The sequence below is a fragment of the Eutrigla gurnardus genome (genome assembly GCF_963514095.1).
Source record: "Eutrigla gurnardus genome assembly, chromosome: 16".
NCBI classification, from domain to species: domain Eukaryota; kingdom Metazoa; phylum Chordata; class Actinopteri; order Perciformes; family Triglidae; genus Eutrigla; species Eutrigla gurnardus.
In genome coordinates this window covers 13,845,291-13,869,634 of record NC_139927.1, presented here as the reverse complement: position 1 = coordinate 13,869,634, position 24,344 = coordinate 13,845,291, and the positions used below count along the sequence as shown (strand labels likewise).

The following is a 24,344-nucleotide window of genomic DNA, read 5'->3' as shown; positions in this document are numbered from 1 at the left end:
CACAACAGGAAAAAATAGATTAAGGAGGGAATACACATTTGTTGGTGTGTGCACACAATTACTGTCAGGAATTCCATGTAGTCGTCTTTATACTGATTAAAAATCTGTGCTTTCTATTCAGTTCGGGCACTTAAATGCGTTTTTGGATGTCCACCACAGTATATATATCCTCCATACAATCCTGTATGTGTAGGTTTTTCTCTAAAATGGGTGCCATGTTTCAGCTCCTTTTGATGTATGATGCAAAAAAAAAAAAACCTGCCACTGTGGATGCCAGACATGAATGTTTAAGAAGCACGGCTGTTCCCATGTTCTCTGGAATGACCCCTGCCAAATATTCACTCATCCTTTCTCTCTCTCTCACACACACACACACACACACACACACACACACACACACACACACACACACACACACGCTCATTGCAGGGACATATGACTGTCAGCGATGACAGATGTCCTGACAGTCTGCAAGTCTAGAGGCATGGTTGTGGTTGTTGTCCTGCAGGGCTTTGACACACGATGTATCAGCATACATTTACACACACATGTCACACTAATACTGCTCTGTGTGCTATTGTTCACTACCGTCACCCCCAAAGTGACATATTTTCACTTTTTACTGGGATTTCCGTCCGGAGGAAGGTGTTTGATCTCACCTGCTCCTTGTGCCATAACGCCTTCATTCACATACATGCTGCCAGTGCATCATAACCCGGGCTATTGTTGAATATGACTGAATATAAATCTGAAAAAGGTGCAATAATCCTTTGATCATGTATACTTATGATAGCACATGAGGAAAAACACACGGAATTAAAGTTTAAGTAATTAGAGGGTTCATTATTAGGGTTGCTTGTGCACATTTTCAACATCACTCACTGTTTTTTTCTGTAGTTACAACGGCAGATTTCTTCCAGTTATCAAGATGTAGTGTAGTATTACTGTATGCACTACTTTGATCATAGCACCAACAAAATGGCTCGACAGAACCCGGCAATATTTAAGTGTATAGAATTGGAATGGTTTTAAGTTTGTAAAAAAAGTTAATTATTCATTCTTCAGTATTCAGTAAATGCTCGGCCAATGACTAATATATTTTGCTGTGGACATAAACGTCTGAAAACCAGGTTATGAAAATAATTCCTTTATTTTCTTGAATTTTTACTGTTTGAAAAAACATTATGTGCAGCATTTGGATCTGCGGTCTTTTATGCTCTCCTATAGTCCATATGGACTCCATTCATTCATTCGCCATTTATTATAACATCTTAAGATATCAACTCCGTTCATATGTTCATCAGGATCCCCATTTTTCTAGCCAGTGTCACATTATGTAGTGTAAAGTTATGTGGCTGCAGTTCGGCTTTCGGCCACTAGGTCGCACTAGAACACCACAAAAGAAAAGAAAAGAGCGACGGAGGCCAAGAAATGAGGCAACAACATGGAGTTCAGCACTGAAACATGTACATGTGAGTAATTAATACGGATTACTCGAGGAAAAGGTCACAAATCATCACACCATTGATGAGATTTAGAATTTAAAGAATAGAAAATATACAAAATATATAAAAAGGCCGACTATTAAACAATAACAGGCTCAAGACTTGAATGTTGTCAGACTGATGATTCTGTAGAGTGGCACCAGAGCACTTGTACACACTAACACCTCAACCAAAGTCCACTGTGCTTTAGTACTAAACCAACTGCAGCAGAGGTGGATGATCACTAAGTGCAGTAAAGGGCGTTCCTGTCTACTGTGCACACGGGGAGAGTCAGGACGACAGCCGAGGAGGAGAAGAAGGCCTTGAACGTTCCTGGGACTTGAGCGGGATCAGGACCGAAGGAGGAAGAGGTTTTAGCAGAGAGGCAGGGGAGGAGGAGGAGGGTTACGGCGTCAGATGAGACAGACTGGAGGAAGAGGGGGCTTAGAAGTTGTCAGAGTTTGCTGTTCGTGACTCAGTCTGCAGGAGTCCCGGTCCCTCCGAGACCTCCGGCTGTCTCATTCACCTCCATGTAAATGGAATCTCTGGGCTGCAGATGTACACTTGTGTGTTCTGGGACTTGAAAGCTCACTTTCTTATAAATATCTGCACTGCACATTAAATATGATGTATGGATCACATTATGCGTCGCTGATTGTCGAACTTGTGATTCATTCTTGTCAATTCGTCAATTTTACAGGCGCGAATGCATCGATTTCCCATTTCTCCAGCTCATCGTTGATGAAGCTCGCGCCTCCATTCTGATCCGGGGTCAGCGGGGATCACGTGTTTAGCATCCGGCATTGACAAACAAAAGCGTGATTGAGTTGCTTTCCCCGAGTGGTGTGTTTGCATACGTGCGTGCACGGCGTGTATGCGCGTGCACGTGTGTTGCTGTCGTTGCTTGTTTCCAGATTCTACATCAGGCTGATTCAAGGTGATTGAAACATGTATGATAAAATAAAGCTCGCATGTATGTTAGTCTGTAGCCATAGCAACCGCCATACAAATACTGTCAAACTGAACGTTTTCTGCATAACCCCCCCCCCCCCAAAAAAAGTAAAAAGTTGAGCCGTCATTACAGTCCTCTGAGTAAATGTTTCTCAGGCAAACCAGCAAAAGGGTGCCAGATATCCCAGATGATGATGATGATGATTGATAATAATAATAATAATAATAATAATAATAATAATAATAATAATAATAATAATAATAATAATAAAAGCTCCTGCTTGTTAATGAGTAAATAAAAAAATGCTGCTTCTTGTAAAAGAACCCAGACGTAAAGAAGCGAGTATAAAAGCAAACACAGACTGTACATTATTATTGAAGTGAAATGATGATCATTCGGTTTTAATCGACGAAATGTTGGGAAACCGTGTGAACTCACAATTACCCAGAACGGAGATGACGTCTTCAAAGTGCTTGATTGTGACGTTTTTTGCACGAACAATAAATAAAATAAAAAAAATAAAAAAAAAAGCTAAATAGGTGATGTGGTCTATTAATCAAATTATAGTTCAAGCACTAAATCAAAAGTTGGCAGTTGTGTGATGGTTTGGTTTTATTGTTTATCATATTGGATGGAAACACCGTCATTATAAGGTGTGTTCACGGACACCTGCAGGTGGTCGCACGCGCCACAGATTTGTGGAATAAATCGCTGTAACAAAACAACAATAACAACCTGTTATTTACCACTTGACATCATTATTTTTGGCATTTCGCAGTTCATTATCCTTTGTCTCGACTTGGTAAAGCATCGACTGCGCGTGCGTGTATAGTTCTGAGATAACACCATCTGTCAAAAAAAACCAGACCAGACAATCAGAAAACCATCACCCGTGTGTCGCACGTCCTCGTGCAGCTATAGTGCGTTTCGCACCCATGGGCGCCGCTTGAACGGATGCAGGGTGACAAACCGGCGCGTGAACGCATCCTCGTCTGATTCTTTTATTGTTGTGCTGTGCAGTGAACGTGACCTCCTTTTAAATGACTGGAATATTAAAGAGTAAACAGAAGCCTCAGAGCCCGGATGGAGACGCCAACAGGCAGCTGCTCCTCTCTCTCTCTCTCTCTCTCTCTCTCTCTCTCTCTCTCTCTCTCTCTCTCTCTCTCTCTCTCTCTCTCTCATCATCGTTTTTTTTCACAAGCAGAAAATCTGACACAAGTCGCTCAAACTGGAAGGAAGCGCACAAAGGTGTCTTTTGAACTTTTCTGTATAGCCTTTTTTTCACAACATTAAAGAGGAACCCTGACTTCCTTTTTCTAATTCCAACACTGTGAACTCGTATGGATAATTCACACTCGCTGGCTTTGATCTGTGCTGCCTCTTCTTAGTGTCTGCTCGCTCTTTTGCCACCTTCTGTGTGTTTACACCTGGCGCGTGCGTGTGTGCGTGTGTGCGTGTGCGTGCGTCATAAAACCAGAGTAAATAGTAGAACACGCAGCAACTGTCTTTATTGAACACCAGAATTTTTTTTTAGAAGGTAGGGATTTAACATATATATAGTTGAAAGCCTACAAGAAAAAGTAATTTAAATATTTATATATATCTTTACAAATGTTCATGAGCGACTCAGAGAGCTTGTGTCGGCTAAAACTTGCGATCTGGGGAGTGTACAAAGATAGACATGCACAGGGAAGAGGGACGACGGCAACCGCCAAGTCACCTTTTACAAAATGGCTGGGTTCAACCTCTCTCTCTGTCTCTCTCTCTCACACACACACACACACACACACACACACACACACACACACACACACACACACACACACACACACACACACACACACACACACACATTTTCCCTGCTGCCCACATGGTAAACACATTACATTAAAATAAGTCTGCTGGGGGGTTCAGGATGTAAAGGTCTGAGTGCTTATGTAAGGGTTTGGTTGAGGGTGGATTTTTTTTAACGATGTTTAGAAAGTGACATTATTTAAGATCTCTCTCAATAATTTCACACAAAGCGAGTTAAATTAACCTTCAGTGGACCAGTTTAGCATTTTCTGCAGAAACATCCGAATTAGCTGGATTGAGATGAAAATTGCCCAAAACCCTTAAAGAGTGTGTGTGTGTGTGTGTGTGTGTGTGTGAGTGTGTGTGTGTGTGTTCGGAGTGTGTGTGTGTGTGTGCGATATGTTGGCAGTCACTGCCCCTGTCCTGGAAATCTGTGATGTCAGCGTGTCCGTGTTTACTTCCTGGTTTCAAAATGAATAAACAAATGAAAGGCTTGGATGAGCCATGGTGAGGCCCCTCATTGTCATGACACCCGCACACACACACACACACGCGCACACACACGCGCACACACACGCGCACACACACACATACACACACACACACACACACACACACACACACACACACACACACACACACACACACACACACACAGACACACACACACACCTAAATCAGGACGTCTCGTTTGGGACAGTTCAGGGTACATTTCAACATAATATAAATAAATAACAATAAATATGAATCGTCCCAAAGAAGACACATTAATGCATGGGAGTTAAATCCTTTCTGAGAGTGCGCACACACACACACACACACGCACACACACGCACACACACACACACACACACTCCTAAATGCGGCGCTCCAAGGCACGGGGACCGGATGGGTGTGGGCTACTCAGTCTTTTCTGTTTTCCCGTCTTTGCTCTGGGGCTCAGCTGTTTTCCGGAGCTGCGTCTTTTCTGAGCTGCTGTTGATCTGCTGGTCGGTGGGTCCGCTCGCCTTCCCGCTCGAGTTCTTGTCCAGGTAGTTGAGCATCTCGCTCAGGACCGTCTGGAAGGTGCTGAGCGCCGCGCAGACCGCCGGCGTGCCGAATCCGTGAGTGATCAGACTGTTTTGGGAAGGGAGGAGGGGACAACCATCAGAACGGTGACGGAGTGTTGTTTCATTCAGGTTTGAGAAAAGAAGAAAGAAATCAAGTGGCTCAGTTTGGTCTCCTCTTGGTTCACTCTCCTCTCCCTGCTTCACGGAGCTTCTAATCCTCCTAAAAGAGGGACTTTAGCTGGGCTAACCCTGTCAGAGCGGAGTTTTAATGTCCTGTGATGTTCTAAATGCTGCTCCCGCCCCGTTTCTATCATCATTTATAGGACAAAATCCAATACTGTGACTGTTTTAGCCCCTGAATATTGTCACGGTTGGACATCAATTTATTAATTATTCGATTACTGGAAAAATAACTAATTTAATAGTCGATATTTCTCATCCCTCGTTCTACCTCCCCAGTTGTGGGGATCTGCTGCTTGTTATTTGTCTGATGTGATAGTAAACTGAATATTTTTAGGTTTAGGACAGTTGATGAGACAAAACGAGACATTTGAAAATTTCCCCTTGGGCTTTTAGATGTTGTGATGGATGTTTTCTCTTGCTATTTTCAGACATGTTACAGAATAAATAAATAATCTAGAAATGTCGTTGCAGCACTAATACAGGGAGTATCATACATGATCGCCCCAAAACACACAGCAGCTGTATGGGACCCAAAACCCATATTCTATTTGTTTATATACCATCGTTAATTAAAGCCGGTAAAAATGTGAAAGCACCACAAGACTGCAGGATAACAAAGATGGTTTGATAATCGATTATTCCGATATGATACTGGTTAGATACTGGTTATTGCTGAGGCCACCTCCCAGCTAGCAGGAGGATTTTCTGCCCAGCACATCTCCTTTTTGGGGGGGATTTGATAAAACTGTATATTCTGCGAAAGGATGATGCCATAGATGTGACATTTCTGCTAACAAGCCGCTGCTCACTCCTCCTCTGTAATTTGTGCCAAATAACAAACTGCACAGCTGCATCTTTGGAAAATGGCAGCGCGGTCAGAGCCACAACGGAGAGCAGATGGCCTCCGCAAGAAAACTGTCTACACTCAGTAGTTTCCATCCATTTCCAGCGACTCCAGATTGGGAACGTAGTTAAACAGGAGTGTCCGTTACATCTGTGTGAATGTGTGTGTGTGTTACCTGAAGTGTGTGAGGTGTCTCTGGATGTCCATGTCCAGGATGGGGGTCGGTCTAGAAGAGCCCAGAGGAGAGCGGTCTTGGCTCAGTAAGTCCTGGAACTCCTTACAGATTTGCCTGATGGACAGACGGAGGGAGGGGAAGAGCGTTTACCATCTGTCCCCAAAACAACCGTCACAGTTTGTGTCTTTTTCTTTTCTGTTTTCCTCCTCGCACCCGTCCTCTTCATTTTGGATCAACCCACACATAAATATCCTCCCAGTAAGCAATCGAAAGGAACGCTAACAAGCATGGAACTAAAAAGTTTGGAACATTGGTTTTATTCAGCGCTGGGACGATTTCATCGGAAAAATAAAATCAAACTTAGCGGAGAAAGAGTGGGAGCTGTTTCCCCTCAGCACATCCAGTACTCAATGTGCAATAGTGCCTGTAAGATGCTGCTCACACACACACACACACACACACACACACACACACACACACACACACACACACACACACACACACACACACACACACACATCCTGAAACCTTTGTTAAAGTCTGACCCTCACAGCCAAAAACAGCACAAACGTGTTGGTTCAAGCAGTTTTTGTAACATCAAAGCTTCTGTAGACACACATCGACTTACACCCCGACCTTTTGACCTTTTTTTAAATGTGTGAAAAACAACATCAGATAAAACATACTGAGTTTTGTCCGTGTGCATGACTGTGTGTGTTCTCACTTTGTAGCCAGGACCATTTTCTTGCGTGCGCTGGTTTCTTTGGGCTCACTGTGCTGCCTCGCCAAGTGTTCCCCCACTGCCTTGCTGGGAAACTCTGTCTCGCAGGTGTAGCCGAAATCCCTCGCCAGGTGGAGCGCCTCACCTGAGCATAGAGACTTCAATATGAAAACCTGGACTATATCTGATAGCTTATATATATATAGTGGTGTGTTTTGGACAGCGGCCGCTCACCTTCCACCAGGGAGGTGAGCAGTGTGACGTTGGCCGCTTTCCTCCGTCCTGCCGGCAGGTTGAGGCCGAGGCGGTCCAACTTCTCGCGAAGACAGCGGCCTCCGTTCTTAGACTTCGCTCTGTGGGAAAGTCAAACGTCTTAAATCACACTGTGTCATTTTCTAGGACTCAAACGTTCTCACATCATCATTCATCACCCGATGATTACTTTTTTTTTTTTTTTATTGAACCAAAATACAAATGAAATCTACAAAACCTCGAGTGCTTCATTAAGTCTTGAAAGTGAGGATGGAAGGATATAGATTTGCTTTGATTTGACAAAGGCACCAAATTAAGCGTAAAATCAAAGGGTGTGAAATTAAAACATGTCAGCTCGTTGTATATTAAATATACTTTTTTTGACGCATAGATATGGTCGCATGTCCCCTTGAGTTTCCTCTGTCATTGTTTGAGCGTTTTGTCTCGGAGAAGTTCTATTTTGGAAAACAATGGTTCCTGTCATTTCTCTGATATCTATTAAAACCACGCGTGCTTACTTTCTATCTGATAAAACTCCCAAAAGATCATTTTGGGACATTTTGGTCGTGCTTCCTGTGGATTTTTTAGTGAAAAGACACTTCATTCTCTCATCTGCTGGCATTATTTCATTGTGGATGTGATTTATTCTGCTCCAGATGAGGGTCAACACCTCTATTTGCACATGATTTCTGTCTTTTTGTTTTTTTTACATTGTCGATGCCTCATCTTGTAGGACCAGCCATATTCTCCCTCCTCTTCCTCCGTCCCCTTTCGCTCAGCCTCATCAATAATACAGCGCTGGCAACTCTTGCTTTCCTCTGGTTCCTCTGATCCTGGCATGCTTTGGCCCGGGTCTCGCCTCCCTCTGGCTCCCTGGGCATGGCGGCGCGTGTAGCCTCGGCCCTCGTTCGCCTACAATAGTCTTTGTGGGCGCTACTGTATATCCTCCGTTTCATCTGAGGGCCTCAAAGACTCAGGCAAGCGCGCTCCAATGTTCAACAGCCAGATTTACGCTTTAGAAAACTGGGCTTTCAGTAAATCCACATTTGTATCGACTGCACCTACAAGTTGTTGATTTATGAAGCTAGGTTTTGCGTCGTTTCACTATTATACCTGCACACCTTTGTTCTAATATAACCCTGCTGATGCCAGATGGAGTCTGGTTATTTTTTTGTTTTTTTAATGATTTGTTTCCTTTTCACGGCTTAAACCATTGAACTTTAGGTCTGAAAAAATTCTAATGATTCTAAATCCTAACGTAAAAGGTTCTCTGCAGCATCAAGATACAACGATGGAGCCACAATGCTTTGACAAGATGAGATGAAATGTAAAGGACTGAAGGACTCAACACAGCAGTACTCTAGAGTATTTAGGCCCATTAAAGAAGCTGGCTTACTGACCTGCGCAGTATGCCGCCCAGTAGGGAGGCGTTGAGGCACTCTGGTGGGGACAGTCTTCTCTTCACCTCGGCGATGGTGACTTTGTACTTGGAGGTGGAGCTGAGCAGCGACAGCCGGCCCGGTACCGAGCAGAACAGGTCTGTAGGATTCACCACGCACGTCCCCCCTGCACACAAACGCAATGTTACAACAATGTGGAGCGTGAAGGAAACGGCAATACACACACTAAAGCAATAGATGGCCAAAAAAAAACAAAAAACAAGTACAGACTGGTTGTTGAAAACCACGTTTCTGTTTACAAAAATTAGAGATGCAGTGTATTTTGATCTTCAGCGCTGTCATGTTAAAAAACAACATCTATCCCAAAAATGTCACCTTTTCTTGAACTAAGAAAAAAACACCCCTTTATTTTCAAATAATCCAATGGGTTTTTAAATGGTTAAGACGTGTTTGATGGAACAGTAAATAACCGGCGCTGGCTGCATGTTATTTCAACAAACAAACTGTGTTTCAACTGATATAGGAGCGAATACATAATTGGCAAAGTATTTCTCTAATGATGCCGCGTGTCAACAGACAAAACCAGAACGGAGCATGAAATAATGCAGCGCAACGAGCCATTAAACAAAGAACTGTGGAGCAATCTGGCAGTTTTCAAACCTTTTGCTGCTTTTTTTTTTTTTTTTATAGATTAATGGCGGATTGTACTTTGCACCTGTTACTTCTGTGTCTGTTGCAAAACATGACACACATTTAAAGCAAGTCACCTTTTGACCCCATTTATTGATAATTAACGGAGTGAAGAATATAATATTTATGCTATTTTTGGAAAGCCCATATGTAGACTCAAGCTGCATAGTGCAGGGAAATTGTTCAGGCAGGTTTATCGATTATTTTAGTCATGCTCATTTGAAAGTACATCAGAATAAAAACAATATTCAGACAACAGAGATCACTTCACTTCCGCATTTCAACGTGCACACAGGACGTCACACCAAACTTCTGTCAGCACACATAGATATACAATATGCAGCCACACAGATTCATAGTTAAATGTGTATTCTCCAATTTGATTAGATACCAAGTGTCAAAGGAACAGAGATATAAAAATATAATCATAATTGGAGCCTGACAAGAAGCAAATGAATGCTGTATGAAAACACAGTGAGATGACAAAAATCACTGAAAATATTATAGGGCATCCTTTGAGGAATAACTCATGTTGTAATGAATTCTGCAAGTAATGAGAGGATGCTTTTACTTTATTTTTAAGTGTGCTTTCAGGTCTGTACCGCATGTAGCAGATAAAAATCAATTTAGACCTTGACAAGCCGCGTCTCATAGAAAATACATGTACATTTTAGGGAACTAATGCATAAAAGTATAAATGTATCCTCAACCCTCCGAGGACGGTTAGCTGTGTGCAAACTTTGCATGAGGAAGTCTCTTGTCTCTGTGTAACGAGTGCAGCCAGTGTGCTGTGGTGAATGGAAATGGATAATAACCTCTAAAATCATTCATCAAATTTCTAATTTTTCTGTGTCACATGCAGTACGTTAATCCACATTTCTCACTGCCTCAAATACTTTACATCCAAAGCTTCAAATTAAGGAAGTGGTCTGTTTTGACGTGAAAACCAACTTGTCACGACTTCATGAGCTCAGATTTTTTTTTTTAAAAGCAGTTTTTGTGACTATGCATTTTTCAGATAATCCAGTGGATTAGTAAATGATGTTTAAGACAAAGGATAATTATTTTAACCCTTTATAGAACAATAAGTCAGTTAGTTCATCTGTGTATCAGTGTAGCTGACATGATATGTTTAAATCAACTTCAGCCAGAAAAAAATAAAAATAAACCGTCATAGCAAATTCACACTCGGCCCATAAAAATACATAGAATCAATATTTTTCAATCAGTGCTGGTGAGATCAATGTGTTTTTGCTCAGCACTTCATCAGACTCCCTTTCACTAGTTAAATATTAGATGTTTGCTAACGTACATATATTTATATTCCTGTTCCAGCTCAATATTTGTCTGCCCGCAATCTTCCATGTAATCCTTTCTTTAATCACCTTCTGCCGACCGCCGAGCTGATTTCATTGTGTACTTCCAGAGTGTGCGAGTTGTGATGGTGAAGGCTCTCGCGCATTATTAATTGCATCTGGATCAGTGTTACCGGATCCTCCTGGAATATATCGACTGCTCTGAGTAGGCCTATTATTATTAAACTTTCACTTGAACTAACGTCCCAAGCAGCTGAAACGCAAGGTTTCTGTCTGATGTACTGTAGGCTATATTCTATTATTCATCTGGCTCATTATCAAATCTAACAGCAGGGTGTGTCGCTTTGTTATTAGGGTCGTGCTGCATGATGGAATGAAGAAGAGGATGCCATTTAGGCCGCGTACAACAACGCTGCCGGCGAAGATTGCCTGCACACGCCAATCTTTTTTTCTTTTTTTTTTCCGGGGCAATGTGGACAATTTGGCCTTAAACGTGTAACCTATATTCTTCCTCTGACAATCTATTATTCAAGCAGCAAGAAATGTGCTCGTTTGGTATCCGGCGGGCAGTTAGACCCGCAGCTTCAGAAACGCGTCGTCCGGTTTCAGCACCGTGGACAGCGACTGCTCCCACCTGTCGTTTCAGCACCTGGACAGCGGCCGCTGTGTGACGTCATAGCGGCGCGGTAACAAAAGCCCGTGGCGGTGTGTCAAACGACTGCAGGTCGAGGGAATGGATTGATACTATATTGGTTAAGGAACTCCTGTGTGTGTGTGTGTGTGTGTGTGTGTGTGTGTGTGTGTGTGTGTGTGTGTGTGTGTGTGTGTGCGTGCGTGCGTGCGTGTGTGCGCACATGCATGCGTGAAGTCCGGCTCGTCTGTGTGTACGCGTGACACGGAGCCGGCAGACCTGTCTGTCAGACTCACGCGCTCTGACAGGGGCGCGCGTCTCTGAAAAGCCGCGGGTTCACATCATATTAATTCCCCTAAAAATGTTTTGATTCAAAGTAGTTTGTATTTTATGTTGCCAAGGGCAATCGAAAAGAGCTATTGCCGGTAGTGCAGTCAGTGGAGCGCGCGGGCCCAGAGGCGATAACGGTATTTAAGCAACGGAGAGTAGCCTCGGGCGGCGGCGCGAGCGGCGGGCGGGATCACACGCGGAATCAAGCGCCTTTTACGAGTTTGCCACGAAAATTAAAGAAAAAGAGACACGGGCCAAATGTCATTCTCCTCATATTTTAACAACAATGTTTATAGCTCCAATAAAAAAAGCCCGCCAATGTCTTGACAGAATAGAGAAAGAGAGAGAGAGGCGCGTGCACGGGCTAGGGGGGGGGGGGGGGGGGGGAGTGGGGCGCGCATGACAGATCAGCTTGATCTGCGAGGCTGCCGCTCGAGCTGAACTGGAAAAGGGATAGCGGGGGTGATTAAAAACACAGACGACTCCTCCTAAGTAGGATCCGCGTTTCTTGAGTGATTTTCTTTTGAAAAAGGTTATGTGAATATTCATGCCGCCAAAGCCGCAGTCAGAAAGAACAACATTAATATGATCTCGGCTGAATCCGGGGCCCCGCTCGGCATTAGCATATCAAAGCGTCCGCCCGAGGCGAGAGAAGCTATCGATACGGGAGCGGGAGGTAAAGCAAAGATTATTGGTTGTGATGGTTGCAGCGGCTGAGCTCAGGGCCAAATACGGCGCACCATTAACCGAAAGTGATAGCGAAGGGATTCCCGCGTCAATCCGAGAGAAAAGCCCCAACACCTAGGCAGAGCTGATGAAAAATTAAACTCGAGACACAGCCTTCCTGTCTGCGTGGAAAACAAGTAAAAAAAAAACACACACACCAAAAAAAAATCAGGCTTTGATGGACCTAAAGCAGATCCACAGCGAGGAAAGCGGCTGCCCTCATATATATGTTGATGCAGGCCGAGACTCCACATTCTCCCCCTGAAGAGTCGAACTGAGCCACATTCACCTTAAATTAATTAAATTAACACACACACATACAAAAAACTATTCTCCTTAAACAGTTTTTCTGTGACACATAAATATAATATAATAATAATCATTATTATAATACAATGAATTGAAATCTGATCAATCTAGCAATGCTGAGCAGCTAAATGCCCTGAAATTACCCTTTTAGTTTCAAGTAATTTTCTGATATAAACGTATTAACACACAATGATGCCTACAATTTAATGTGCTTGGCGATTAATTTGTTAAATTAAGCCCCACAGCCTTTTACATAAAGATTGTATTAGTTGACAGTTTATTTGACACATTTATAGGCTACTAAAATGTAGCATAAATATCATCAATATAATATAATACACTATTTAATGTTTTATCCCAGGAGAGATCATCAACAGCAATGAAATATCCTATTCAATAAGTGTGTTTGTATAACGAAAACAAAGGCTGTTTAAAATGTAGCCTTCAGATTCGACTTCAAAGTGTGTTGGAACATAAATATTTCAAATGCATATGTGAGAGGTCTACACACCATCAAACCTGTGCCATATTCATTCCTGGCTTTGTTGACATATTCATTTCCTAAAACAAAAACAAAAATCCCCGCAAAAGACAATGTTTAGAGTCACTGGTAAAACACAACAACCCGTATGTGTTGAGTGACAGACCATTTCATACTGGGAACGGGGTGCACCGTGTCTTGCGCGTGTTTAGTGTTTAAACAGGCGAGGAGAGCGTAGCGCGTTGACAGCAGACAAGAGAGGAGCGTTTCTGTCTGCTCGCTGTCTTGTCGTGTCGAGCCTCCGGTGCAACAATAGACGGGAGAGAGTAAACATGGGCCTTACCTCTCCGGATGACGCCCCCTTGGCCGTTCAGCACGAGCCCACACTGCGCTTCCACGGAGCCCTGCGGAGACACGCGCTCATTAGAACCATGTGCAGGTGAAATCGCTTCACCAAGATTTTTTTTTTCATTTTTTTTTTAAGAGTTGAACCAGCTGTCTTCAGCAGCACCTGAAATTAATTACGTGTGTTCCATCTTTTTTTTTCTTTCTATTTTTTGAGATGCGATGAAACACCGTTTGTTTGGCTGCTTGGACAGAAATATTATAAATGAAACAAACATACAAAAACCCCGCTGTATATTTACACAGACATGTTATGATGATGGCAGCACTGATGCTGATTCAGAACGCCCCATAAATCGAGTTATTAGAGGTTCCTTTAGGCAACACCATCAGTAGCCTACCGTTTGACTTGTTGTCACGTGTTTAATTCAGTATGAATTACTCCTTTTAACCCATGTTGCTTCACTTGAATACACTTTCAAGCCCGAGGATATTTAAGCCAGCATTTCGTAAAAGAATCGTAAAAATCTCCTATAATTAAAAATGTCCTATAACCCTTGCCATGCATCTTGCATATATAGGATCATTTATTTTACCGTAAAGTTTGGCAAGCAGCGCGTCCAAACGTTGGCTCTGTTGCCCTTTTTTGTTAGAAAGTGTGCGTCACTCAGCAGGTTTGGAGTAAAATCGAGGGCACGTGAAAATAATAAAGCTCATGGCTTAACGAACTTTATTTGAAAGGCTGTCCGCGTGCAGACTGAGGAATGAGCACAAATGTTTGTTGCGGCCACCAACCTGTTGGGGGGGGGGGGATCACTGTAGCGTCGCGTGCACACAGCGAGCTGCCTATATGGGTCTACGTGTGTTAAGGAAACCTGTTAGCGCCGCCATTTTGGTCCGGATCAGACTCGCGTGCTATCAACAATGTCATCAAGAAGGAGAACACGCGCTTTTTTATATTCAGAAAACGCTTAATCCCCCGTGCGAGCCTCGAGGCCTGGCCCTGCGCAGAACCCCCGATTAAAATAGAAAGTGGGAGAAAAAGGAGCTCGTCGACGTTCTTTCTTAACCAGCTCCTGCTCCGTTTCTTTTCTTCTATTGCGGAGCTAAAGTGATTATAAAATCAATATACAAAACGCAGAGGTCTTGCATGAATTAGCTTAGCGACGGGGAGAAAGGTGTGGCAGCTGCTTTTGTTCAGCATGAAAATCTCTTTAACGCGCTGAAAGATGCGACCGGGCTGCACGAGACCAAGGGCGCATCTGTTCCGTTCATGCGTCCGCCCCGTGCACGCTCAGGTTCACGAGCCGTTTCATTCTTTCGCTCAATAAAGGGTCAAACCTGCGCTCTTTTCAAGTGCCAGCAGCTTAAGATAAATATAGTGTTGGCTATGACAATGAGCAACGGCGAGAATAAAATAAAATAGAACTCAATAAATTGAAATAAAATACGTAATGTAATGTAGCAACAAATGTTACGTTAAATAAATGCAAACTGTTGTCATTATCACGAAATTAAATTATTAACGTTTTAACAGCATAAATCGTATTGAAAACAATGACGGTGAGATTAATACAATTATTAATAAAAATAATACAGGCACAGTTATGATTCCCAAAATTCGCGTCAATATTAAGTGACAATTCAGGGTTATTTGTATTTAATAAACATAATCATCCTCAGGCTACAGGCTGCCACACCCTTTAAATCAAGTACAATTAATAACTTTAAAGAACGGATTGCTGGTATAATAATAAATACAATTCAAATGCTGTTATTTATCGTCGTTCTATATATATGTTGTTATTATTGATGCCGTTTAAACGCGGTGTAAACAGTACGACGCGTGTCAATAAAAAGCCACTGTATCGAGCTGAACTCGAGTGAGTTGGTAAATAGTTAACGCGACTGAAATCATGTGTCGCCGTGTTAAATTGTGTTTAACTAGAGGCGTGTTTTAAGCGGCTCAGATGTCGCTGCATAAGCAACAAAGTTGATTGACGTTAAGTCGGTAATTGGATAAACTACGGTGCTTTATGGTGCTCGAGCAGGGCATTGTGCCCTGAACCCCGATCCGTTAATCCGCCCTTTACCGGAGAATAGAGCAACCAGCGGCTTTTCTTCGCCTCAGCAGACAGCCGGACACACACGCACGCGCGCGCACACACTCACACAAGCGCGCACAAGAGCCGTGCGAATCCGTTTTCATCTCGACCATTTCTTTACATCGAAAAGAATTATGTAAAATATGGGTCACGTGCGTTTCTGGAGAAAGGGGAGAAAAAAATAAAGGGCGGATTTCACAAAAGGATTGTATAGACTGCCAGTCAATTAACCTTTGAGAAGCAGGCCCGCCTTTCGGAGGCGCGGCGCCGCGTGGACTTGACATCTACTCAGCCTGTTGTTCGCTCACGTTTGGTTCGTGCAACAGAATTATGATCATAAAGACGATATCCAAGTTTATCTATACTCCAAACACAGGCCGGGGTCAGTGGCTAGGATAACCTGCAGGCCAAGTGTAAGACAGCCCCGTCAGTGTCACACACAACAGGCAGATGAAGCAGACAGGGCAGACAGACAGACATCTGGCGCTGTCTTTCTGTTCAATATTTTGGAAATGCTGTGTACAATGGGGAGGGGAGGGGTGGGGGTTCAATAGTAGGCCAGTGGGGCAGGGAGACTGGGTCCTATGGCATAATGGTCTGTATTATTATCATATGGAGCTGTGTTAATAAACGAGGAAATAAAGGGGAGTTGGATATTTGGCCTGGAGGTGATGGGAGGCTGTGAATCAGCCGGTGGGGGGGGGGGGGAGAGAGCAATGAAGGCCGCCGGTACCTGCAGGTCGTCGGACCCGGACGAAGCGAGACCCAGGCCGGCTGCAGGCAGCAGCCTCTGGTCCGCGTGGTGCATGCCGACGCCGTAGGCCTGGGAGCCGTGTGACGTCATCAACGACAGGTCGTGGCGCCGGTACGCGTCGAGGCAGCCGAGCTCGCGCCGCTGCTGCTCGTCCAGGCACGAGGACTTGAGGGCCGAGCGCGCATTGTGCAGGTTGATGAAGTCGGCGGGCTCTCCGTGGTGGATCTGCTGGTAGTACTGGCCCGAGTGCAGCGAGTTGAGCCCGTAGGCCTCCGGGGCCACGGCCGGGTGGGAGTGCTGGAACTCGTAGTGGAAGGACTGGTGGTGGAGGGGCGTGTACTGGTGGTTGGCCGAGAAGTAGGGCGAGGCGAACTCCGTCCCCGCCGGCGCCGGGTAGGTGAGCGGGGAGGAGGAGGAGTAGGCGACCGAGGAGTTGGCCACGGACTCGAGGCACCCGAGCTGCATGAGCCGGTAGCTGTTTGATCCGTCGTGACGTATCTACAAGATAATAAAGAGAAGAGGAAATATATGAGCCGTGTCATTTAGCATCAGCCGCGGTGTCTCCTTCTCTTTGCCTCCCCAAACACACTCAAAAAACACAACTCGCACACTCAAAGCGGTTTTTTTCCCTCTTCTTCTTCTTCCCACTTTAAACCACCTGAAGGAGATGTCATTTCCACACGCCCGGGAGGGGAAACGAACGCACGGCAACAGGAGCCATCGGTATTTTTTTTCTCTCTCTCTCTCTCTCTCTCTCTCTCTCTCTTCCTCCCTCCCTTTGGCATGCCTGTCACTCTCCTTGCAGCGTTTTTTAAAAGGCGTGCTGTTATATATTATTATTATTACCGAGCTGCCGGCAAATTTACTGTCCCGGCTCTCGCTCATTCTGGATGGGAGGTAAGCGGTGCGAGACACAGCGGAGTGTTCCGCCCTGAAATGTTCTAATCACACACTGTTACCGGCTCTCACACACACATACACGAGCCTTCATTTGCTTCCACACACTAATAAAAAAAAAAGCCCCGCTTCTTTTTTCCCTCTCTTCTTTTTTTTGTACCAGTAGCTGCAGTGAGATGCATGCTCATTTCTCCCTCCATGCATATTCTTTTTTTCTTCTTTTATCCATGCGAGACAGCATATTCCAGCTCGAGACTCCCCGAGAGCAGACGCTGTCTCGATATGCCTCCGTAACTCCGTTGAAAACCCCGAGCAACATTTACTCTGCCACTGCTGTAGTTTCGTAAATTAAAAAAAAAAAAAAAAAAAGGATGTTTAAAAAAAATTAAAATCACCCACCTCTGCGTCGTGGACAAGTCCAGGGAAGGTCGCTGACATTGTGCTTTCTCCAAAGTAACCCGTATTTTTTTTTTCTCTTCCTTCCTCCCCTCCGCTCTCTGGCCCGATCGAATAATAATACAGAAAAATGCGTTAAAATCCTCAAAAAGCGAGAGAAATGGAAAAGTCCCCCCTCGCGCGCTCTCGGTAACGGCAGGAAGCTGGCGGAACGCGAGCGTCTCCCCTCTGCACGGACGGGGCTGGCTCACGGATTTTGTACTTGCAGGGTATTTCTCGGCTGATGTCGTAGGTCCCTTGGTAATATAGAAGTTTTGAAAATTAAGCATCAGCACTGAGGAATGGGAGGACAATAGACGGAGCGGAGCATCCCAGGAGACGAGGAATAAATATTGTATCTTCGCCTTAATAAGGAACCAAGTGCTTCTTTCAACATTTTCGACGCTTTTGTGGACATTTCCCCCTTTTTTTGACCCGTTTGTATTTTCACAAGGTCTTCTTCTCGCTATCGTCGTGTTATTCTTTTTTTATCCACATCGGCTATGTCGTTATTTTTTTTATTTTTGCAAAAAAGAAAAAAAACAATTATATGGATTTTCAACGGAAATGTAAGTTTGCTTTGCAATATTTTAAGCTAATCTCGACATTTTTTAACGGAATCAAACAGAATTTTCGTTTGTTTCTTGAACAATCTTGTGAATTTAGGGAGCTTCGATGGGGAGATTTCGTTGGGTTTTCGATGCTTTCTGCATGATTTTTCTAGCGCTGTCTTGAAGGCATTTTTAATATTGTGATTTAATACTGATTTCATCATGATTTATGAACTCACGTTTACGAGTTTCATACGATATAATCACAACGGGATTGATGTAATGATGTATAATCCTTTTAGTGAGTTAATGAATTAAAATAGTAATTAAAAAAAACAACTTCTCGTATAGTAATTATTCTAACTTATTTTTTATTTTTATGTGCTCGATTAAATTAACAACGAAATAATTTCCCCTCTGTTTTGTTATTTTACTTATCCGTGGAATACAGCTTTAGCTGGTTTATTTTTGCTTTTAATGGGGGAGGGGGTCAGTGTGGTTGTTGCCTTTGTGAAGAACCGACAGAAACACGAGTCCTTTCCTCTTTTCCAACCATGTGGGTTTACGTGTGACCATGGTCGAATTAAATAATGGAGGATGGCTGCTTTCCATTATTATTATTATTATTATTATTATTAGCCTATTATTATCATTATTATTATCAATGTTTTTTAATGTATTATACATTGTTATTATTATATTTGGATTGGCAGAACAGAACTGGGACTATTATTTCGGTCAGTCGGTCATCCTCGTGACCCCTCTCTCTCTTTCTCTCTCGCTCTCTCTCTCCCTCCCCTGTCTCTCCCTTTCTCCTCGTGCTGTAACTCACCTGAGCACGCGCCCTCGGGGTGGTCCAGCCCAGCTGAACAGAGCCGTTGTGGTGTTGTAGAGGATGATAGAAGAGTTTTTTATTTTATTATGTGTTAGTAGGCTATTTATGTGAGGGGGAAACGACATGACACAATCAGGCGGATCACCTCTTTAACACAAACACCGTTTAGTTTAATAGAAGAGTGAGAAAGCACCAGACAGTAACAGGTGTACACAGCCATCAAGCCGATATATATGATCAGCACGGATGTACAGCACGCAGCCTATTGCTGCCTTGCCCTTAGGCCACCCGGGAAGCAACAGGGATACAAGACGTACAACCAGAAGCCCAAAGCGTGTGGTCACAGCCTGGAGAGGAGCAAAGAGGAAATAAAGGAGAGGGGAGGAGAGTCTTTCACATTTGCTGCCATTCAAAACAAACCAGCCAACACACAGAGAGGGAGAGGGGGGGAGAGAGAGGGAGAGGGGGGGAGAGAGAGGGAGAGCAGAGATGAGCCCTATAATCAGTCTTGTTTTGGATGTTTTGTTTTTTCTCTCCTGCTCAGCTGTAACTGTAACCAAAGCGACTCCCTGATATTATTAAAGTGCAGACTGTGACCATGCTGACGCCGGGACGCCCGGATTGACTCTGCACTTTAATTAAGCAACTATTTCCCCTCCCATCTGTTACTACATGCGTCTCTCTCTCTCTCTCTCTCTCTCTCTCTCTCTCTCTCTCCCCTCATCGGTAACAATAATAACACATAATAATAATAATAATAATAATAATAATAATAATAATAATAAGGACTCACTTGTAAAGATTAGATTGTTTTGTAATTTATTACAAAGGTATGTTTTTTGCTCTTTTGATTATTTTGTTATTGATTTTTATTCTCCCCTCATATGGCAGGTTATAGACCCCCCCTCCCCTCCAAACAAGCCTAAATATTCCACAATAGCTTCTTTCTTTTCCTCTTGATCAAGACTGTTTAGCCTATTGCAAAAAAAAAACAAAAGGTCTTCATAACAAACACAAACGGCCCAGGCGGAGACGCGGGCGGTGCAGGGGCCGCCTTAAATAGCCTCCCTTGAAAAGTTCTCAAGGCCTTTTATATTTTAATTAACCGCTACCGATTGTTTTGCCTCGGGGCTCGACGTGAAACCTCTGCACGACTAGAACGGTGAAGGCCGGTTGTCGCACGCCAGGTATTAATAAACGAGAGGGGGAGAACGAGGGAAATATGGAGAGGGGGAGAGAGAGAGAGAGAGAGAGAGAGAGAGAGGTGTGGGAGAGAGAGGGAGGGGGTGAGCGGGAAGGCCACCGGGCAGAGCAAAGGGATGAGGGAGCGAGAGAGAGAGAGAGAGAGAGCTTTGGCGTCAATTAAGACGCCGTAAATGTGATCACGTGATCAGGATTCTGACGTTTTAGGGCAAACATCAAGAAAGACTTTTGTAGGCGGTTTGTAGTCAACATGGGCAGGAAATCATAAACAACGACATCGGACATGAGGCCTGAAAGATACTGATAATGTAGTTCTGCAGGTTTGAGAGATAAATAAAACGCTGCTATGTCTACTTTGTCCCTAAAAGTGCGCGGATGCAGCCAGCCACCGCCGAGCCGAGGCACCAGTTGCACGGTAGACGGTCCTGATTGGGCGTAATGCCGACGAGTGGCCCCGCGTTTACCGGGGGCCTGGAGCGCCGCACCAGATGCGCACTGATCTCCGGACAGGAGCCAGTCCATCTGCCGCCTGACGAGGCAGGGAAAGGCCCCCGAAAAAAAAACAACAACCTCCGCACAGAAACAGCCCAGAGGCGATAATTTAGATCAGCCCCGAGGTTTCTGGACGGACCGCTGCTCCCGCGGTTATCAGGGGCCCCCGGATGTCATATTTCCAGAGCAAGAGTGTCAGAAAATAAGACTGCGTTGAGAGGCCGGAAGATTAGGATCTGAGCTCGCATGCTTTTGTGCTACTCGTGCAAACAAACGCGACCTTTCGTATTGCAATCCAAGAGCTATTTGTAGAAAGAAAGACATTTATAAACTATCACGTTAGGGAGTGAAGAGCACAGTTCCCTCAAAAATCAAAACCGTCGGTCACTTTTCAGTTTCCCCAGAATATGGAACAAAATAGCTGATCGTCAGTTTTGGCACTTTTGATGTAAATCAAATAAATGAATTGTTTCCAATCTAAACACACATGTCCCATTTGTTGTAAGCGTGATGTCACCCCTCCCTATCAGCCGCATGGTTTAAATGGTTTATTAACCACAACTTATTCTTAATAGATAGCCTGCAGTCATTTAGATCCTTTATCAGCGCCTTTAGGTGTATTGTGTCGTGTTATGGCAAGTGGTAATGCGTTGAATGGGTGTATGCTCCGCTTTGCTGTAATGAGCCTATGTAGGGTCTATTTTCCTTGCACGCCTCGCACAAACAAACTGCATATGCGCACATATATTTGTATGTGCAATTACATTTTTCATTAATCATCTGCGGTGTGAAGTTGGAGCAGTTAGAAGAAAAGCGTTTAAACTCTGTCTGCTTCCAGTCTGCGCGCACATGTGTTGGCCTTGTTTGTGAGTCTGTTTGGGTTTTAATCAGCCACCGGTCAGACACCGGCCTCATATGGCCACGAGCGTCCGTTAACTCGGTCCTAGCCGATCTGTGTGTGTGTGTGTGTGTGTGTGTGTGTGTGTGTGTGTGTGTGTGTGTGTGTGTGTGTGTGTGTGTGTGTGTGTGTGTGTGTGTGGCTGCACCTTTCCTCAGCCAAAAAAACCCCGACTGACATAATGAAGAGCCACCATAATAAACGGCCCAGAAGATGTTTGTCCTCCACCAACAGCAAAAGCAATTAAGAAAACGGTGTCTGACCTACATAAAGGATGCGCCTCGGAAGGAAGCACAGGTTAATATGCTAATATGGATCCGCTAATTGAGGGGGATTTGCTCGTCGGTTTGCTGGGGGGTGGGGGAGGGGGGGTCCGGGGCGTCACTGCCTTGTTTAAGCCTTCAAGATTTTGCAGCAAATTAATTTCTCCCCATGTCTAGTGCGTGAGGTGAGGAGAGCATGAGGAGGCAGGAAACAGGTGGTCGCTGTTACAAGGGAGGGAGAGGAAGACCGAGTCCGGATAGTCCAGACTGACCCCGAATCTGGATTCATATTCTCCCACTTTTCTTCCATTTCCTGACATGTAATGTCCCTATACTCGGGGATTAAAACAAATATATATACATCCTGTCAAGTGCACACATTGTATTAATTATTATCGCCCCGGGGTGACACCCCCACCTCAGCCCAACCACACACACAGCCCGCAGAGCCGCGGGACATTTGGGCTACTTCAAGGACCCTCCTCATCTCCAGGAAACAATACTTTTTAAGAAGGGGGAAACATGCAGGAATAACATGGCTACCTGTCACAATAGGCAGCCACCGGGTATCATCGCCGGTTTGCGTTGGCAATTAGCGGGTAAATAGTTGCTCTTTTGTTGCTGTAATTACTCCTGGAGTCAACTGAGAAGTTCAACTCAGGGCAGACACGTGTCAGCTGCTGCGAAAACACGAAAGAAAAGGCCAATCTGCTGCCAACGGACAGCCACTCACCAACATATTGGACATATATAATCCTTAGGCCTGTACATGGCAATAATAATTATAACAACAAAGCCCTGTGTTTAGATAATGCTCCCTTTTGTCTTTTATTATTATTATTTTTAGTTATATTATTATTATATTTTTCTGGGTTTTAACATTTCTTACTCCTACATCTTCCCCAATGTATGTTTTCTTTCAATAGAATAGAAGAGTAAACTTAATAAATATAAATAAAATCAAGCCTCTAAGCAAAGGGGATGGCAGTTAGAACGCGTCTCCGTTCACACAATCAATGTACGGCGAGTGATTAACAATATTTGAAATAGCCGATTAAAGCCATCACTCGGCCATAACTGATGCTGTAAAATTGATCTCTCGAACTTAACTTCAGCAGCTGTTGGATCAAGCTAACTGTGTGTGTGCGCGTGCGTGTTTGTGTATATGCGCGCGCGCGTCGATCGATGTTCATTAACTTCTCTTTTCAAGAGTTTCTGAAGTGCTCTTGAAGATCACACGAAAGCTATAAAAAAAAGTCTTTTGACTATTTCCCATCCAGTTTATTTGTAACGCACTGATGGGAGGAAGAGAGCAAAATGTACTTTTATATTTTCATCATCTCTTTCCCCCCCCTCTATCCTCTTCCTCACCGTGTTTCTTCCTCCAGTCAGAAGATTAAAGCTACATGAGATGCAACAGGCAGCAAAAAAACAAAACCACTAATCAGTGAATTCATTGGCTTCTATATGCATGTTCAGATACACTTCTGTGGGATTTCACATGTTATGTAAATACAATGTTTTTTTAAGGAATAGTATAATAGTTAATTCCATGTGTGATTACCTAATATATGGCTGCGGGCTTCTTCCGCGTGGTGCGTTCAAAGCCAAGAGTCAAGTGGGTCTTTTGACCTCTCGGCTTTATTCTCACTGCAGCCAGTTTCTTAAGGCTGTCATGTGTTTACAATGCACTAATCGCAGCTGCAGCAGTGACTGTAGCTTCCAATACTGTTTCTAATGTGATTTAACCTCTGAATACTGCCACGGTTGACTGGCTGTTATTGTAAGCGGCGGGGGAATATTGGTGGGATGATGAATGCAACATCAACACAACCAAGTATTCCCCACAAGCTGCATGCAGGTGAAGTCATCCAGCCCTTCTAGCTCTACTTCCCCACTATCTGCTGAATGTATATCCATCGGGAACTTTGCAGAGATCGCTCTGTACCACTCTTCCTTTATGTTCTCTGGCAACCCCTTAAAGCAGGATGTTTCTTCTCACATGTCTGCTGCTTGTCAACCAAAGAGTGTTTTTTTTTCTTTCTTTGAATCATTTTTTTAAGAGACCAGAAGTAATTCACAAGATAACATCAAAGGATGTTGAAGAGAAACATTACTTTTCCTCTTAATCGTCCTCAGACTGCTCTGGTTTATCATGTGACCCCCTAGAACCGAGTGTAAGAGCTTCGTTGACTGTATGCTGCTCTGATCTGTAACTATTAACTGTGA

The 24,344-nt window shown here is 43.9% G+C and overlaps 1 protein-coding gene across 1 annotated transcript; it reads right to left on the bottom strand.

Moving 5' to 3' along the window:
• Positions 1 to 4,887: 4,887 nt before the first annotated feature.
• On the bottom strand, positions 4,888 to 18,004 carry tfap2d (transcription factor AP-2 delta (activating enhancer binding protein 2 delta)). The gene is made up of 8 exons (XM_084030431.1): positions 17,838 to 18,004; positions 16,521 to 17,039; positions 13,681 to 13,741; positions 8,855 to 9,020; positions 7,437 to 7,555; positions 7,206 to 7,347; positions 6,482 to 6,595; positions 4,888 to 5,346 (listed from the first exon to the last, which is right to left on the bottom strand). The coding sequence occupies exons 1-8, from the start codon at positions 17,874 to 17,876 to the stop codon at positions 5,130 to 5,132; spliced, it is 1,377 nt and encodes a 458-aa protein (XP_083886557.1). The 5' UTR covers positions 17,877 to 18,004; the 3' UTR covers positions 4,888 to 5,129.
• Between the last annotated feature and the right edge of the window lie 6,340 nt (positions 18,005 to 24,344).